Source organism: Vicia villosa, linkage group LG1 (assembly GCF_029867415.1).
Source record: "Vicia villosa cultivar HV-30 ecotype Madison, WI linkage group LG1, Vvil1.0, whole genome shotgun sequence".
Taxonomy (NCBI): Eukaryota; Viridiplantae; Streptophyta; class Magnoliopsida; order Fabales; family Fabaceae; genus Vicia; species Vicia villosa.
Window position 1 is genome coordinate 64900568 of NC_081180.1, and position 14154 is coordinate 64914721.

At 33.9% G+C, this 14154-nt stretch overlaps 1 protein-coding gene and 1 non-coding gene across 2 annotated transcripts; both read left to right on the top strand.

The window, feature by feature from the left end:
* Positions 1-3126: 3126 nt before the first annotated feature.
* On the top strand, positions 3127-10511 carry LOC131639891 (uncharacterized). Its single transcript, XM_058910335.1, has 4 exons — positions 3127-4342; positions 4541-4687; positions 5061-5246; positions 9730-10511. Exons 1-4 carry the CDS (start codon positions 3266-3268, stop codon positions 9808-9810), a joined length of 1491 nt encoding a protein of 496 aa, XP_058766318.1. The 5' UTR covers positions 3127-3265; the 3' UTR covers positions 9811-10511.
* A 3255-nt stretch (positions 10512-13766) lies between these two features.
* TRNAK-CUU (transfer RNA lysine (anticodon CUU)) lies at positions 13767-13839 on the top strand. Its single transcript has one exon. It is a non-coding gene; the product is annotated as a tRNA-Lys (tRNA).
* The last annotated feature ends 315 nt before the right edge of the window (positions 13840-14154 follow it).

A 14154-nucleotide genomic window follows, 5' to 3' on the forward strand; every position in this document is an offset into this window, starting at 1 on the left:
TGTTGATTGTCAAAACATGATTTCTAATGTTTGACCATTTTTTAAAGTGGTTTTGAAGCATGCGTCTCCCATTGTAAAATCATTGTTTCTTAATTCCATAAGTGGAAAAACCATAGTCAAGTCTATACACACGTGTTTCTATCTTGCTCACATGTACACCAAAATATTTATCGACCTAAGTGTCAATCTTCTCTCATGCGTTTCGGCCAAGAAGTTCATACACGCCTCTTTCTTCACAGATATTCACACCCACCTAAATATTTTAAAATTAACCTCCTTAACAAAGTCATGTTTGGAAAATACCTACATTGAACCGTGTGCTCATAAAGATATCCATGCACGCCTTCTGAAAAAATACAAACTATGTTAATATAAGATAATGGAATCACAAGGCAATACCTGAGGAAAAAACGATACTCTAGTGATGACATATGCTAACCTTACCCATAAAAGGAATGACTAGACCAAAACCATGTGCTGCTTGCAAACATCCAAAATTTGCTTTCTGTCATGTCTAACTTTACTTTTATATCCAGAACACTTTTACTAAGAAGGGACAAAATATGTGGACTTTAGAAGGACACTGTATTTCCTAGTAAAAATGTCAAGGTCAAAAGCTAGAATTATACCATAAAGACTATCCAAAGCCATGTCAAAATCATAGCCTATACCACATATCCTATTGTCTCTCAATACATGATCTTGTAACCAATATATGACCCTAGAAGGCATAAAAGTGTATAAGGTGTTGGGTGAGAATACGGAGTAGGAAAATAGTCTAGGATATGTGAATAGACCCTTTAAAAAACTTTGATTGATTTTCCAAAAATAGAATATCAGAGGTTTTTCAAAATTGTGTGCGGAAGGTTTGAAACGAAAATCTGAAGGCTATACTTTTATTGGAATTTTAATCACGTCAACAAATACACAATTCACAAAACTTACCGATCATTCAATAATGATTTATTGAATGATTATATATTACACGAGATGTATCCTATAAGATATTTCAATTATGATTAGATTCTAACAACACTAGTTTCCCATAATTTAATCATTACTAAAGCTCAATTAGAGACCAATGCTAACAAAACCCAAACTTTACATGATAAATTGCTACCAATTGAATAAATGATAAACTAAGTTAAGAATTGAAAACCTAAGCATGCAATGTCTTACGAAAATTAAATGCGAGAATGATATATAGTGGTTCAACGTTCGTCATCACATTGCCCACTCCACTCTTCAATGGTTTCCCATTGGAACTTGCTTTTTCCTTTTTATTTTAACAAATATTGCAAGAGTTCATATAATCGCTAATGCATAATAATACTAAGAAAAATAAATCTCCTATTTGGATCTTGACTTGTATACAGTGTAATGCCAAACTCTTATATGCATAATCAATCTGCTCACAGTTTTCGTGTGTGGCAATCACCCATTGATCCCACCGATTTCTTGAGCGATGAACTATTTGAAGATTTGAGAAGAACTGCACCTTGTCCGGAGCCTTCCCCACAATCACTACCAAGGTAATCTGAAGAGAATAACCTCTTTCTTTCCATAGGAATTTGTCAACATCAATGATAGCAATCTCAATCTTGCAAGCTACCTGAAAATCTCAATTGAATCTTCAAGAACGATTAGTTTCAAGATGATGTCCCCCTCAATCAATGACAAACCTCTCATTATCAATATCTGAAATTTAACTAGAGGTTGAAGATTAAAAAAATCCGTTGCAAAGGTTTTTGAACTTTTAAAAAATGAGAGGGAATTGATTTCACAAAAATCCCAGTATAGATTCGAGTCAAGATCATTTCATGATTTGAGTCAAATGAGCAAGTGGTGTGAAACAAGATCTCATGAAGAAAAGTGACCCATTTGTTTGTGATTCGAGTTAGGTTAAAAATGTGATTCGAGTCACACAGATTTATGATTCGAATCATGTTTTAAGCATGATTTGTATCAGACAAGTCAGTGGGTGCCAGGATGTCTGTGATTCGAGTCATGCACAAACTGTAGTTCAAATCACAAATACCTATTTTTTCTTTTCACCACTGTTTTGCTTGATTTGCATCATGGATTGTGAGTGATTCGAATAACACATAAGAAATCTTATTTTTTCAAGTTTTTCAAAATAGTTTATAAGATTCAATTTCCCACGTGGCTTGAATTAATATCACTTATGGTTCTTGTTTCATTAACTCAGGCAATTGACTTAAACCATCATCATCAAATCTCAAACATAACAATTGATTTATGCATGCAAAAAAACAAATCAATTCAAACTTTATTTTGAGATATGCAATCATGAAGGAGTCTTAATAAACGATAATAAACGAAAGCGATAAGACTTGCATCGAAACAAATGTATTGGGGATGCTCCCCCTGAATGTGTTGGGGACATGCAACTTCATAAGAAAACTTTTACATTCGATTACAAACCCAACCCTCAACCCTAAATGGTAAAGAAACCATCCTCCAATTAAGGTAATCCCCATACAACTTTTTACCATCCTTCACTATCCACAATATCTTCAACCGTCCCTCACAACTTTTTACGAAACCATATAACTTTCTCCTCCATGTGAATCAATGGACACATCCTTAGTCCAAAAAATTGTTTAATAATCTCCATACATGATCGAAGTAGAAGAAACTCACTCTGTGAATCCTTTAATTATGGAAGAAGATGAATTAACTCCATAATTCCCGATAATTCTCTTCATGGTAACCCCTCGATAAAACTTGTATCTCGACTAACAACTCCTCTTAGCAATTTCACCCATAACACCAGACTCCTAATGTCCAAAGAGAACTTGATTCGACTACTAAATCATTGAATTTGGTTCATGAATCAAATGAGTTGAATATGAACAAAAAACTAAATTCTTTAACTAAATGAGCTGAACTTGAAGTATATATAGTCTGACTCGTTAAGTTCACATATCGAGTTTTGAGCTGAATCAATATTTATCAAATTGAGTCAAGATAAGATAAATTTGACTCGATCGCCTAATTTTCATCTTTAACCAAACATTAAAAAAAATTTAAAAAATGCATGCAACGATCCCTAGCCCCAACGGACCGGCTTATAGCACTCCTCTGGTAGTGACTAATAAATCTTATTCTTTAGTATGCTTAAACGACAGTGTTTTTAAGCAATGTTCTAATCCCAAATATTCATTCAGCTGAAGTAACACCAAAAACCACTAAAATTTTGTTTGCTCCGCACTAGAGGATTCAATTTTGTTTAATCTACCCAATGAGAGGAAGCATTGGAGCAAGACTTCAAAATTCCAACATTCCCAATGCCACAAGAAAAACCCTAGCTTCATTTTCCACATCTTCAGGTTTCGGCGGCGGCGGGGATGGCCGTGGCGGTGGCCGTGGTCGAGGCGGCTCTTTCTCTGGCCCGCCACAGTTTAACTTCAACGATAAAGCTCCGGGTAACCCTAACTCCGGCGAATCGAAATCTGACACAACAGAGTCACCAATTCCTCCTGGTGCTGGCCGTGGCCATGGTCGTGGTGGAACAGTTCCTCCTCCAGCAGGTTTTCCTTCCTTTTCCTCATTTATGTCTTCCATTCAGCAACCTAGTGTAGGTCGTGGTCGAGGTTTTGGTCCATTGCCGCCTCAATCTGAAAATGATAAGCAGCAAGAACAGAAAGCTGATTCTGTACCCAAAAAACCCATTTTCTTCAAAAGAGAGGATAATGTTTCTCAGACAGAAACAAATCAATCACTGCCTCCGAAAAAACCTATTTTTACTAGAACAGAGGAAGTTAAACCAATAGATTTATCTGGTGATAATGAGAGTGATAGTAGATTCTCAATGAGCTTATCCGGGGTGTTGCCTGGAACTGGGAGGGGGAAGTCCGTGGAGCAGGCGGATCGAGAGGCTCCTCAAGTTACTGTAGAGAATAGGCATATCCGCATTCGGCAAACTCCAGGTGATGCTGCATCTGGGAATGTTCCTAAGAGACAGCCAATGCTGAGTCAGGATGATGGTGATGGAAGTAGTAGTGAGAGAGGAAGAGAACCTAGGGAGAGAGGTGCGTTTGTTCGTGGCCGAGGTAGAGGACGTGGTAGAGGAAGAGGTGTTGGAAGAGGGTTTAGAGGGGCGGGTGCAGATGATAGGATGGGTCAGATTCAAGATTCAGCGCGTTCTAATGCTGCTGGGCTATACACTGGAGATAATGCAGATGGTGAGAAATTAGCTAAGAAGGTTGGGCCTGAGATAATGAATCAGTTGACGGAAGAGTTCGAGGAGATTGTTAGTAGAGTTTTACCCTCACCGTTGGAAGATGAATATGTGGAAGCATTCGACATTAATTGCGGTGTAAGTGGCCAGCTACATATATTTATTTGTTGACAATAGAATTTTTTTTCTAGTTTAGCTGCATCAAGGTGAAACTTTGCCGTTTTTTTATAAAGAAAGGGAATGTTTTAGGTCAACTTTCTATCATCATTTCTTTAAGCATATCTTATATTTTATTTCCTTGTTTTTGCTTTTCTGTTTCTTGATTGATTATTGCAGATTGAGTTTGAGCCGGAATATATTATGGAGTTTGATAGCAATCCAGATATTGATGAGAAAGAACCAATTCCACTTCGGGATGCACTAGAGAAAATGAAACCATTCTTGATGAAATATGAGGGGATTCAAAGTCAAGAAGAGTGGGAGGTATGTGGTTTTATTGCTAATCTTATCCATGGCTGAGGATTATTGCACAGTAATTTATAATGGCATAACTTGCAATGATTTAGGGCATAATTTTCTTATTAGTACTCTTTTTTATGTCGTTTATTCTGCTCTATCTTCATAACAATCTTATGGCTTGATTGCCAATAACTTTGTTTTAGACTTTTAGTTAACCTGTGTAACAAGTACATTGAGATAAGTGTTGTTTTGCTGCATTTATTTTGAAATAGCAATCTATTATAATTTATGTGGGTGCTAGCGGTGAAAGATTTGTCATTGTTGTTTATTTATCTATATGTGCACATATGTTGGTGTTACTTTATCTCTATTATTTTCTAACCCTGTATCCTATTAGGAAATAATGAAAGAGACAATGGAAAAAGTTCCATTATTGAAAAAGATTGTTGATCACTACAGCGGACCAGATAGAGTAACCGCAAAGAAGCAAACAGAAGAATTAGAGAGAGTTGCTAAAACTCTTCCTGGAAGTGCGCCATCTTCTGTGAAGGATTTCACTAACCGAGCTGTTATCTCTCTCCAGGTATGGAACTGTTAAAATTGTAGTGTGAAACTTAAACTGAAAATTTTAAAATGCCTTCTTTACTCTGATTACTGTTTCTTGTTCTGAGTGTCTCTGCTGGTGTACTATTGCTTGCTCATACCGTTTACTGTTAAACAAAACCCCCTTCAGTATAGTTTGAACATAATTTGATATTAGTATGGGGTTTATATTGGGAATGGTCGTAGAAGGTTTTGTACAGATTTGGCATAAGAAATTCTGTTCACAAGATTGTATATTCCAATCCTGAGGAAATGTAGTTCTTCTTTCTAGGAAGTTACAACCGTATTAAGAAATGTAATAACGGGTAGAATATTTGTTGTATTACTATTTTGGATTCTTGAAATCAATACAAGGTGGATTCTGTACATAGGTCGAGGAGTTATTGCAAAGCATTGATAAGAATATTAGTTCTCTGGCTAAAAAATGATTAATATTTGTTTAAATCTGTTATAAAAAATATTGTTTAAAAATGAATGACTATCATGAGTTATATATGATGTTAAGGTAGACTATTTTTTGATACAATGTGATAGTTAACTCTTTTTTTTTTTTTTTTTGTGGTTGAGAAAAGGATAGTTAACTTTGTTATTAGCCAACTAGGTGGTTCCCTGATTTTAATTGTCAGTCTAATTCTGAAGCAGTTTGCTGTTCTTAATGTTTATTTTTACATTAAAGAAGCCATTCTGAGACTTTGTATTTTAGGACTTGTGTTTATATATGTTTTGGTAATCCATTTATTCTGGTCATAGTTACTTCCACTTATACTTGTGTTTGAAATTATTTGTACTATTCCTCCTTAGCACATTTGGTAGCAGTGTCCAATCTTGACATGTGAGGAAATATGTTTTGAATTTGTTATCCCGAGTCTGGCATTGATTCATCCTTTCATTAGTTTCGATAAATATGCATATTCAAAATGCATGGTTAGCTGCATAGTTTTTGTGCCAACATATTTTTTATCCTATGGATAAGTTGTTACTTAAAAGTTTGGAGCTTTCCTATGAATTATTTAGGAGTTCTATGAATAATTCCTTGTATAAGGACATGTATTCTAGCATTTCAAATAGTTTTTTTTGCATTCAGTTTGAAGCATATAAAAAAAATGGTATTCTGATATCATCAGTTTTTTTTTTTTTTTTAATCGTGTAGCTTAGGTTTCTTTGGTGTCATTGCCATAGTACTTTTTTTTGGAATAATTTTCTAAAAAACAGTCTTGATCGCTCAAATACAGCAGAATGAAGTACTAGAATTCAAATGGTTATGCTAAGCTCTTTATGAGATTTTGCTTATGTGAGGTACGTGATATAATTCTATATAAAGTATCAAGAGGGAGAATTTGGTCAATTTAGTCCAGTTGAGAGTATTGGGCCTAAGTTATCAACTAAGTAGAAAAATGCTGGGGAAATTGGCAAAAGATGGGAAATAAGAGATTGACGAGGACTTAGCTATATAAGGAATAAGTGGGAGAAGAAAGAGACTATTCACAATTTTTAATTAGAGTTATTAATCCCAAATAGAGGAGTGAAGTGGCCGACTCCAAAAATGGGATAGCGGATAGTGGGATGACCACTATTTGACTATTGTTTAGACTAATTATATGAAGAGGAGTGCTAGGAATATTTTCTTTTTAACACTCTCTTATACTCACTTTCTTATTTGACGAAATACACGTGGGTCCCTCATTTTTGAAACGGATCCCACATAAAGTGGTAGAACCCGCATGTATTTCACCCAATAAAAGAGTGAGTGTTAGAGAGTGTTGCTAACATTCCTCTTATATGAATAATCTATAAAGCATATATTCAATGTAAAACCAAACAAATAAGAGAGGAAGAAAAATAAAAGAGGAAGAAGAGGAATAGAGTTATTAAATGACTATTACTTAAAAAAATCAAAAAAACAGAGGACAAAATGAATAAAGAAGCAAAAAGAAAGAAAAAGATTTAAAAAAACAGAGTAACAAAGAAAAAAATAAGAAAGAAGAGAAAAGAAAGAAGAAAGAAGAAGAAAAGAAAGAAGAGAAAAGAAAGAAGAAGAAAGGAGAACATAGAAGTAAAAACCAACTTGAGAAGAGGGGATTGTCGGTGACAATGCTAAGAAACAAAGTAGACGGATGCGGCGGCATTGATAAAGGAAGCAGACGGAGGCGGCACTTGGAAGAAGATCGTGAGAAGAAAACTCTGAAAATTGAAGCGAATGCGTGTGAGAAGATCGAATCCTCTGTTTTGTGTTCTGAGCTGCTCCAACATTTATTTATTTTGAGGATAAATCTAGGTTTTCGTGTTCAAAACATTTCATGTCCGCTCGGGCCGGGAAGCGCTCTGCTCCCACTACCCGTTAAAATATCAAATAGCGGCTCGGGCCGGGAAGCGTTTTGTGAGAACCTTTGGGTTGCCATCAAATGAATCACCATTGGCACACACATAGTATGGTATCATAGCCTATTGAAGACCCGTTGGGCCACCTGCTATCAAATCATTGTTATTGGGCCACCCGGGTTGCACTTCAGATATCTCTAGTCATGGACGTGAGAGGTGTGTTAAGAGTTCCACATTGGATGAGATATGATTCTAAGTGAAAGATGAGTTAGAAACATAAAATCTAACATAGCCTTTCACGTGTACTATGACATAATCAAGCAACCTATGAAATTACATATCAAGTTGAAAATGTCATAGAACGTATACACACAGCATCTGGTCAGCTTACCTTTGATGTGTAGAAATTGAAACAAGAGCTTCTGCAACCGAAAGCAAATTCTTTCAATTCTATGTTCCGGCAATCTCTGTTGCGCACACTGTCTTGGGGCGAGCCTGCTTCTGTCTGCGATCCTCCTTGCAAGCTCCTTCAGGGATGCATTTGACGCAGCTCAGACCAAAGTCAAAAGGCCCCAACAAGAGGTATATGAGTCTCGAAGAGAATTCAACTGTGTATCGAGTCGTCGAGTTTGCCGCGTGATGGATTGGAATTAGTGAGGAAGTACAAAAAAGAGTTTGTGCTTTCTGCATGTGCATTACTTTTTTGCAATTGTTGTTGTGGCTGGTTCTCGGGCCCAGTGTTAAGCTTGAAGTTTTGAAGCATGCTGTAAAAATGCTGTGTGTTGATGCGGCCCTTTGTTTAAGTAGTTTCACTAGTTTGTTGCCAACATGTGCTGATTTTCATGTGCTGCGTTGTGGAATAGAGTTGCATAAACATGTTATTTGAACTTTTGTTATTAGGGATGACATTACTAGAAATTACTTCAGTTGAGATGTATGTGGATTATGGTCGTGTTTCTTGGGCATTGGTGGGCCTACATGTTAGAGTTTAATAATAGGAGGTATTTAGGGAATGAAAGCTTAAGTGTCTACATCAAAAACTTTGTTCTTGATTTATCTACTTACAGTCAGTGGTCAAATTGAGAAAGGATTACATATTTTTAGGAAGATTAGAGGGTGTATGGCTTAGAGCCAAATCCTAATCAACTTTGTAATGTGCGGAGACTTTTGAGCTTCTACTTGGTGCAAGAATTAATAGAGCTTCCTGCAATTATTTTTGTTTGTGAGGTAAGTTGGTGCCACCTTGATTGCAATCATGGGGGAGTGCTGCTGCTGGACACAAAAGGTAGTCAAGCTTGCGGAGTTTGTGGCAGTTAATATCTTACTAAAAATATTCATGTCTGTATCATTGGACAACTTGCAAGTTGTTTATGCTAAAGCCTACACCAGTAGTTGGGGAATATACTGCCCAGCGAAGGACTTTTGGTACCCTTCGGCTACATCTCAGAAATGAAAACTGTTGTTTCACTTCCAACCTTGAAATACCACTACTGTACTGTTCTTGGAGGGAAATTTTTTTCTGGAAGTGGGCATGAGATCACTCAGTGTGCACTCTGCTTCCTATGCACATGTTCTTTGCATGTTCCTTGTCTTTTAAAGCATAACAATCCTACTTTTTCTAAGACAATCCAAGTCTTAATGGCTCTCATGGTTACCACTGGTGAAGATGTTCGATTCCGAGCATCTAGACAGATAATTGATTACAATCAGAGAGTTCTCTTAATAAATGAGAGACACGCGATGAGATAGTTATATAAGGAATAAGTGAGGTCACTGAGAATTCTTCTCTGGTGAAACAGTACAGAATTTTGGGCTGTTGGACATCGTTCTAACAAATTTTCTTTTCTTCTCTTGTAGTTTGCCGTGTTCATCAATTCCAATTACAAAATGTTCAGTCTTTTATATGCTACAAAACTATAAATCATATGCATTTGGGTGTGATATTATGTAGATAAGCTATCCACCATCATGTATACATACTGTAAAAAACATCATGTAAATTTATAGCTTATTCAATTTGATTTTTTGTTTTTACCTGTCTTTTATTTCAGTCAATTATTGGGAATGCTGCTTTTAAAAACTATTATAAAACAACATTCTGCACAATATATATTATTTATATTTGGTTTGTATTATTGATGCAGAGCAACCCAGGCTGGGGATTTGACAAGAAATGCCAATTCATGGATAAGCTAGTTTTTGAAGTGTCTCAGCATCACAAATAATCTAATAAGCCTTTCAAGATTAAACATGGTGGGTTTCACAGTATACAATTTTATTTTTTACTCGTGGACAAGTCATGCCTCCTTTCATTTCTTTTTTATTTAAGAAACTTCTATAACTCTTGTAATAATATGAATGATAGCTATCTATCTCGTAGCATCGATGCTCGGAATTCTCGCATCAGTTGTATACTTAGTTTTCCATTTATTTTAGATTCTTGGCTATAAAGATAGAGCTCTATATATAAAGTTAGAGCTTGTCTGTGTTAGTTTTTCTCATAATAATAGACAGAAGATGCAGTGGAGAAGAATGGATTGATGCACATGTTGAATGTTTTTACTCCGGGGTGTATTTCTTTGCTCTTATAATATGAGTTGAATATTCTTTCTACTATTTTTCGACTGAATTCACTTGTCGATGCTCTACCACCATTTTGTGTTTGATAGAACAACCATGGGAAACAAGATCCATTTAACGAAACAAACACTGCCAGGAAACGATTCCGCAAGACATGCTTTTGTTCTTCACTTGAGTTTGGTTTTCTAGAGTAGCCAAACACTTATTTCAGTTATTTGCACCTTTTGGTTACATAATTTCTCAATCAGTTCCTTATAAGTAGCACACTAACGAAAGGACAGTGAATTTTTGGGAGTGCATGGGAATATAAGAGTAAGAATGGATAAATTATTTACCGACCTAAAAGTTACATTTGGGCAAAATTTGGTTATAGCTGTTAATTTGTTGGTTCTTCAAAATTTGGTCTCAACTCACATTTTTATACAGCAATTTGTTGGTTCTTCAAAACTTGGTCTCAACTCACATTTTTATCTAGCCAAAAAAGGTTTTAAATGGTAATTAGTCGAGAATTTTTCATGCCACCTCTAAATTAAACCCGACACCGTCCTGTATTTTTCATATTGTATAAAAATGCCCTTCTCATTATTTACCGACCTAAAAGTTACATTTGGGCAAAAAAATCATAAAAATTTGGTACGGAATTTTTTGGAAATAGGTGAAAATTATATAATTTTACTAGATATTTAAAAAATCAATAAGTTTTTATCGAATATTTTGAATTTTTTTTTTATAAAAAATTGTTGCAATTTAATTGAATTGTTTGAAAATCATATACATTAATACCATATATTCACAAATTTTTTGGAATTTCTGTGGATTCTTTACTGAATTTTTGAAAAATCCTGTACATTTATATAAGATTTTTCTTAAAAATCGGTATTTCTAAAAAATCATATACTTTGTACAAGTTTTTTTCTAAAAAATTCAGGAAATTTAACGTTACTTTCTTTCCATTAGTGTTATCTCCATCCATAGCCGCGAGTATACATAAATTTATTGCAGTTGGTTTTGTTAATAACAATTTTGATTCAGATGATATTGAAACTAGATTGTCCATTACTTTCCGTCATTAACCGATGGAGACAGAACCATAGTAAATATGCAAGAGCATGTGAAATAACATATGTGAGACACATAAGGCATTGGGAAGAAGAAGTGAGGAAATCACAACATAATTTATTATGAATTGATATTGTAGCACATTTTGCATTATATGTATTTATTTTATCGGGTTAATTGTTTAAATATTTTGTACATTTGTTAAAAATATCAAAACTTAAGAACTTTTTAAAACTTCCCACTACCTACCCGATTTTTCAAATATTCGAGAAATTTGGTATGTACCAGTTTTTTCAAAATATTCAATATGAATTATATCAATACATATGGTAAATATGCATCGAATATTTGAAAAAAAAATGATATTTTTTCGTATAATTACTAGAAAACAATGTTCTTTTTACCAATTTTTTAAGAAATTTATCGTATTTCTTCAAATAACCTCACAAAGTTCTGATATTTATTTGCAATATTCAATATTTTTTTAATATAAACACAAAATTCAATACTATGTAAAATAATCTGGCACTTAAAAATACTTTTAAAATAATTAAAATTATTTTACAAGACATAACGATAAAAACATTGCATGGATGTGACGACAAAAAATATTTTCTAATTATATGTGTTTTAATAGAAGGAGAGGGAAGGGTAGAAGAAGATGATCCGTGCTTTTTATGGAAGCCCCCAAAAGCTTCCACTTTTTACTCAATTTTTTTCCTCAATATTATTCAATTTTGAAACAAAAAAAAAAAAAAAACTTTTTACCAAGAATCTTTTTTGCAATAAAAAATAATCTAAAGAAATGGGAATTTCAACCCTTACCTAGCTTCACAAAAAATAATGTATAGTTGGAGCCAAAAAATTCACTCAACAGAGGTCTCCCTAAATAAAAAAAAATAAAAAAAGGGCTGCTATTCATACACCAAGAATTTTACACCTTATGCTTACACCATATTAAAAACAACATGGCCATATATATATATATATATATTAAAAAAGATAAAAAAATAATTATTAAATATAATAAAAAAAGAAAACCGTATGTTTATACGGTGTAGTTGTATCATTGTGTGTAAACATATCATTCCTCAATAAAAAAACAGCAATGCTATGTGTACACTAAAGTGTACACCTACACCGTATTGGTGTATGTACGGACGGCACTGTTCATGTACGGACGGTACTATTCACCGTCCGTACATGATCAGTGCAATATTATATTAATTTTTATTTTTTTTACATTTTTATTTTTTTTAAATACTATTTTTAAAAAAAATTTGACAATACCTGCAGATTTACTTTCGGATTTACCTGTATTTGAAATTACCTACGGATTTACCTAAATTCGTAGGTAAATTCGCAAGTAAATCCGCAGGTATTGTCAAATTCGTAGGTAAATCCGCAGGTATTGTCAAATCCGTAGGTAAATCCGCAAGTAAAATCCGCAGGTATTATCAATCCGTAGGTAAATCCGCAGGTATTGTCAAATATTTTTTTAAAAAACATAAAAAGAAAATAATATTTAAAAAAAAGTAAAAAAAATTAATATAATATAATATTATACTGTTCATGTACGGACGGTGAATAGTAGCGTCCGTACATACGGTGTAGATGTACAAATAGCATTATTGAAAAAAAAATAGCAGTACTATCTTTACATTTAAATTTTGTACACCAGAGGTACACCGTATCCATTTTCTAAACTTGCAGTGTTACACAAATTCCAATTCAAAGAAAATTTATTAAAAAAAACAAAAGTATGCATAACTGTATATAAATACGGTGGTGTAGTTGTAGGTTTCTGGTGTATACTTAGCATTTCTCATAAAAAAAAGTTTTAGTATACGTCACTTTGAATTTGAAACTTACTATTTTACAAACCGTTTTTTTCTTGACAGCAAACATGTTCATTAGATGACAGAAAACAGTCATGTTTTACTAACAACATCTTTTGACAGATTAACTAAGCTATGGGCAGCAAAATTAAAATTACGATTAATTTAAATAAGTCGAGAGCCATCAATTGCACCTATGACTGATTTTGGACCAACACACTTAACCAATACTTCCACATCAAATATTACGCGACATTGTTCCACTTGGGATGTTTAGCCATTGTTGGACTTGGAATTATAACTATCCGTTCTTTTTGACAAGTTGACAAGTTGAGAGAACAACTGAGTTGGTTTAATCAATGACAACCAAACCCCATGTTTAATAATCATTCAAAAACCACTCATGTTGGTTGGAGTGGGAATCAAGCAGCTCATAAATTGGCAATGGCAAGTTTACAATAATGAGATTATTTAGGACGAGCAAACTCCTCATTATATTTTGTATCATGATGTATTTAACATAAAAATGTGTGGTTTTGATATGAGAGAGTATTTTATTTATGTTACTTATATATTATAATCGGTTTTGATGAGAAAAAAAAAAAGAACTATATATCATTAGAAATCTTAATGTAACTTGTGGATGACACAAGAGGCAATTGGATAATGATCAAATATAGACGTGACACTAGACAGGCATCAAAGCCCGTCTAGCTCAGTTGGTAGAGCGCAAGGCTCTTAACCTTGTGGTCGTGGGTTCGAGCCCCACGGTGGGCGATTTATTTTTCCACACTTTTTTTTGAAAATTTTCAATACTTTAATGCTGCACAATTCTCTTCATTTATTGGGCCTGTTTGCTCTCCATTCATTCACCTTCTATGCTCCCACGCACAGTTCTGGTTAATAATTTATATTTTACTAATCCAACTATTTATAGAGTTAATCTACTTAATAATTTTTTTAATGTAACAGTTGTATTAATAAAATAAATATTTATAATAAATCAAATAGTATAACTCCATGGAGATATATTCTTAAAATAAGTTGATATCTTAATATGTGAGAAATAAAATAGAATGAACTAATATTAAT

Excerpts from the sequence above, each read along its gene's own strand:
- LOC131639891 (XM_058910335.1), top strand. The coding sequence starts at position 3,266 with ATGAGAGGAAGCATTGGAGCAAGACTTCAAAATTCCAACATTCCCAAT. Across the intron at positions 4,343-4,540 it reads CATTCGACATTAATTGCGGT|ATTGAGTTTGAGCCGGAATA; the intron begins GTAAGTGGCCAG and ends TGATTATTGCAG. Across the intron at positions 4,688-5,060 it reads AAAGTCAAGAAGAGTGGGAG|GAAATAATGAAAGAGACAAT; the intron begins GTATGTGGTTTT and ends GTATCCTATTAG.